The following is a 4259-nucleotide window of genomic DNA, read 5'->3' as shown; positions in this document are numbered from 1 at the left end:
CACTTTGCTTTCCCACAAAAGTAAGAGGATTTTACCTGATCTGGCCCGATGGAGAGGACCAAGGGCAGCACCGATCTTTTCGCACTAGGTTGTGTTTGGGCGCAAGTACACGCCTAGGCACAACATCGGTTAACGTTCTTTCTCCCTAATAATAATAATTTATTATTATTATTATTGTCACAAAAAAGGGCATTACCCAGTGAACGAGGCTCCCGCCACTATGAGATTAGGGGAGGGTCATAATGTACACAGCCTTACCCCCACTTTGCAGAGAAGCTATTCCCTGATTCGATCCCTTGACCACTAGGTCGCAATGGAGAAAACTTACCATTGCATCGAGGCCCGCCCTCGTATTATGTCATGAAGGTTTGTTAATTTTCCAAATGTCACAAAGCATTTACTAAGCCATATGGACAAATGATATGCCCATCCCGACCATTGGACAGAGAGAACATGGTCTAGATTAGCCACATGTCAATTTTTAGTCTAATTCAATCAAATATCTCCTTTTGTATTGGCACACATCCTTTGAATTTCTATGCATGTGTACCGGTATTCTAGAGATTATTGTGCGCTTTCCCAACCCCTGAGTGAGAATAAATGATTATATTTAAAAAAACAAAAACCATTAAAAGGAAAATGCTGGGTCTGCCCCAACGTTTATATAAATCGAAAAAAACAATTACGTTGCTATCAAACGCAGAGAGAGAGAGAGAGTGCCTGACACATTCCTTCACTTCTTGGATCTTCTTTGTCTTTTCTCATGGCCACCGGAGGATCTTCATCGGTGGCCCCCCCCTTGGGGACTTCGGGGGGTCCTGCTGCGGGTAACATTGGGCTAAGGTCTTGGTCTAGCCTTCTTCAAGGAGGCCTTACACGCGATGGTTTGGATGGGCTCCCTTTCATTGAACCCACGGTTGTGAATGACAAGAAAGTGGCGCGGTGCTGTGCGAAAGACTTGTCTGCGGAGAGAGATCGATGGGAATCAACCCTTGTTGGCTATGTTTTTGGGCCTCGTCCTTCTTTCACTGCCATGAAGCGATTTACAGCGGAGAAATGGGGTCATGTTGGTGCAGTGGAGGTTTTCGGACTTGAGAGCGGCATTTTCATCTTTGATTTCCAGAGAATAGAGCTCAGTAATCAAATTCTAGACGAAGGTCCATGGACTTTTGGGAACCGTCCACTGATTATCCGGCATTGGACACTGGACATTTTGCTTACGCGGAAGGAAGAACATCAGCTCCCTCTCTGGGTCAGACTGTATGGTCTCAACCTACATTTCTGGGGAACCCAGGCCTTAGGGAAGATTGCAAGCGTGCTTGGCAAGCCTATCTGTGTTGATCGTAGGACGTCACAACGGGAGCGGCTATCGTTTGCATGCTTCTGGGTTCTTGTTAAGGCTACGGATGGCCTCCCCTCATCGATCCCCATTGCCCTCGATGATGGAACGATTGTTGAGCAGCATGTGATGTACGACTGGGCTCCCCCCCTTTGCAATGCTTGCAAGGTTTTTGGCCATACGGACAGCACCTGCCCCAAGCTGAGCAGCTCTAACGCTTTGCCTGCGGATCAGGCTGGAATGGCTAGACCCGTGGAACCCCATTGGCAAGCACCAACTCGCCGTCGGCCGAGAGAGAAGAGGCCTCTCCTTGCAGATTCTGTTACGGCAAATCCCCCATCGCCGGCGACAGGTCCTTCCGACAAGTCTGGTTCTCCTCATGGGAAACCAGTTACGCGAAGTGGGGGTGATCGTGGAGGCAGCTAGGCCACGTCCCCATACACGACCATGGCTTCACAGGGTACAGTTTCTTGTAACGACAATGATTGTGGAAAGACTGTTGCATTGTATGCAACTGATTTGAACTCCCATGCATTAGACGTGGCTCCTTGTGCTACTCCCTTCACTTAAGTGCCACGTGGTTCTGTGGGGGCCACGCCCCCACCCCAAGCAAAAATCCGCCGGCCACGATTACCCATGACATGGAGGTTACTCAGGAAACTGCAGCCGCAATGGTCGTGCCTCATGCTTCGGTGAACTCGATGGTGAAAGCTGCCACTTCTCCTGTACTTGCACCTGGGCGCTTGACGGTTAACACCATGGCCCCGGTTGGGAATGGAAGGCGCAATTGTGCGGAGGCTACTCCTGTGATCTCTAACAACCGCTTCACTATTCTCCAGCGGCAAGAGGGAGACCTGGTCGAGACTGATGAAGCTGATGGAAGCCTGGCATTTAGGCAAGAGCGTAACCGAAGCCCGATGAGGAGCAGTCCAGTGCGTGGCTCCAACCCCCCTCCCCCCATTGATCAGCTTTGGAGCTTGGAATACTAGGGGGATCAACGCTCCTAGAAAATGCAAATCAGTGATGTCTTAGGATATATCTAACAAACTTGCACTTTTTAGTTTGGTGGAGACGCGTGTCAGATACAACAATTTTGACGCCTGCATGCGGATGTTTCAAGATCGTTGGCGCTGTTATGTAAACTACAATTCTGCTGAGTTGGGAAGAATTTGGGTGATATGGGGTAATGAAGCGGTTGAGGTTCAGATCCTCTCGGAGACCTCGCAAATGGTTCACTCCATGGTCACTGTGAAAGAATCTCGTGCCTCATTCTTCGCTTCATTTGTCTATGGTGCCAACTTTGCACCGGAGCGTGAGCAACTGTGGGCCCAAATTTGACTATTGAGCTCTCAAACTTCGCTGCCTTGGGTGCTCTTGGGTGATTTTAATTCTATTGGTGAGGCAAATGAGAAGGTTGGGGGGAGACCGATCATTCGCAGCAATTTCTAGCCCCTTGTCGAGTGTATTTCGGATGCCAGCCTGATGGATTTGAAGTGGATGGGCAACCACCTTACTTGGAGTAACCGGGGCATCGATGCGGATCGTATCGCGACCAAAATTGATCGGGTTCTTGTGAATTTCAACTGGTTGGCCTCATTTCCCTTCTCTCATGCTCACTTTCATAACCCTGGGGTTTCGGATCACAGTCCCATGGTTGTCTCGATAGGCACTCATAGTCAACGGAGAGGGAAGCAATTCTACTTCTACAATTACTGGACCGATCATGAGGACTTACTCCCCTTGGTTCAGAGTGTTTGGAGTGACCAGGTTGGCAGCTCTCCTATGTTTGGCCTTCTTACCAAGTTAAGCTCAAAGACAAACTTAAAGTGTGGAGCCGATGCACCTATCACCATTTGGACAAGAGGATTGCTGATCTTAGTGTTGCAGTGAACCAGCTTCAGACCACCATCCAGATTGACCCCACTGCTGCAAACATCCAACATCGTGAGAGGTGTGCAACCAAAGAACTCACCATGTTGCTCAATGCTAGAGAGTCTGGCTTGCGCCAGAGAGCCTGTGTTCGGTGGTTAACCCTTGGTGATAATAACACGGAATTCTTCCACCGTTCGTTGAAGACGCGAAGATCCTGTAATCCTATCTCTTCGATTAAAAATGCTGCTGGGGAATGGATTACTGGCACAGATGCCATACGGTCAAAGGCAGCACGTTTTTTTGAGGAATATTACATGGGCACCCCCCAAATAGTATGCAACCCCTTCGATCTTCCTGTAGACCGTGCACTGAACAACATGGAGTGTGCAAACTTGATTAGAGATGTTTCCAGAGAGGAGATAAGGGCTGTAATTTTTGCTGCAGATGACAATAGCGCCCCTGGTACCGATGGTTTTGGGGCTCACTTTTTTAAGCACACTTGGGATATTACAGGTGAGGACGTGTGTAGTGCTATCCAAGAGTTTTTTTCTAACCTGTCTATGCCTGAGCAGCTGAAGTTATCACGGCTCACCCTTGTTCCAAAAGGAGAGTCGCAGTCATCTTTCAATGACTATAGACCCATTGCTGTGAGCCCATTACTTTACAGGTTTATTGCAAAGATTATTGCCAACAGGATCAAGGGTGTGATGCATAGACTTGTGGGCCATAATCAGACGGCGTTTATGGACGGGCGACAGATTTCAGATAATATCCTGTTGTGTCAAGAGTTGCTTCACGATTATCACTGCAACAAGGGGATGCCGCAGTTTGCTGCCAAGATTGACCTTCGTAAGGCCTACGATTTGGTGTAGTGGAGCGTCCTTTTCACTCTTCTGCACCGTTTGAATGTTCCCCCTCGTTTCCTTGCATGGGTCACCCAATGTGTTGTTAACCCGGGATACACCGTGTTCTTGAATGGTGCCCAATCCTCAACGTTTGGTGCTAATCGCGGGTTGCGGCAGGGATGCCCCCTCTCGCCATTTCTCTT

General features: G+C 48.8%; 1 protein-coding gene across 1 annotated transcript; it reads left to right on the top strand.

Annotated features, from left to right (window-relative positions):
- Positions 1 to 763: 763 nt before the first annotated feature.
- Positions 764 to 1765, top strand: LOC122662844. The gene has a single exon (XM_043858551.1). It carries the CDS (start codon positions 764 to 766, stop codon positions 1763 to 1765), a length of 1002 nt encoding a protein of 333 aa, XP_043714486.1.
- Positions 1766 to 4259: the final 2494 nt, after the last annotated feature.

This window comes from Telopea speciosissima, chromosome 5, assembly GCF_018873765.1.
Source record: "Telopea speciosissima isolate NSW1024214 ecotype Mountain lineage chromosome 5, Tspe_v1, whole genome shotgun sequence".
Taxonomy (NCBI): Eukaryota; Viridiplantae; Streptophyta; class Magnoliopsida; order Proteales; family Proteaceae; genus Telopea; species Telopea speciosissima.
The sequence above is the reverse complement of the archived record's forward strand: the minus strand, read 5'-3'. Positions and strand labels throughout refer to the sequence as shown.

What these genes read in the sequence shown, in the direction of transcription:
- LOC122662844 (XM_043858551.1), top strand. Translation starts at nt 764, where the DNA reads ATGGCCACCGGAGGATCTTCATCGGTGGCCCCCCCCTTGGGGACTTCG.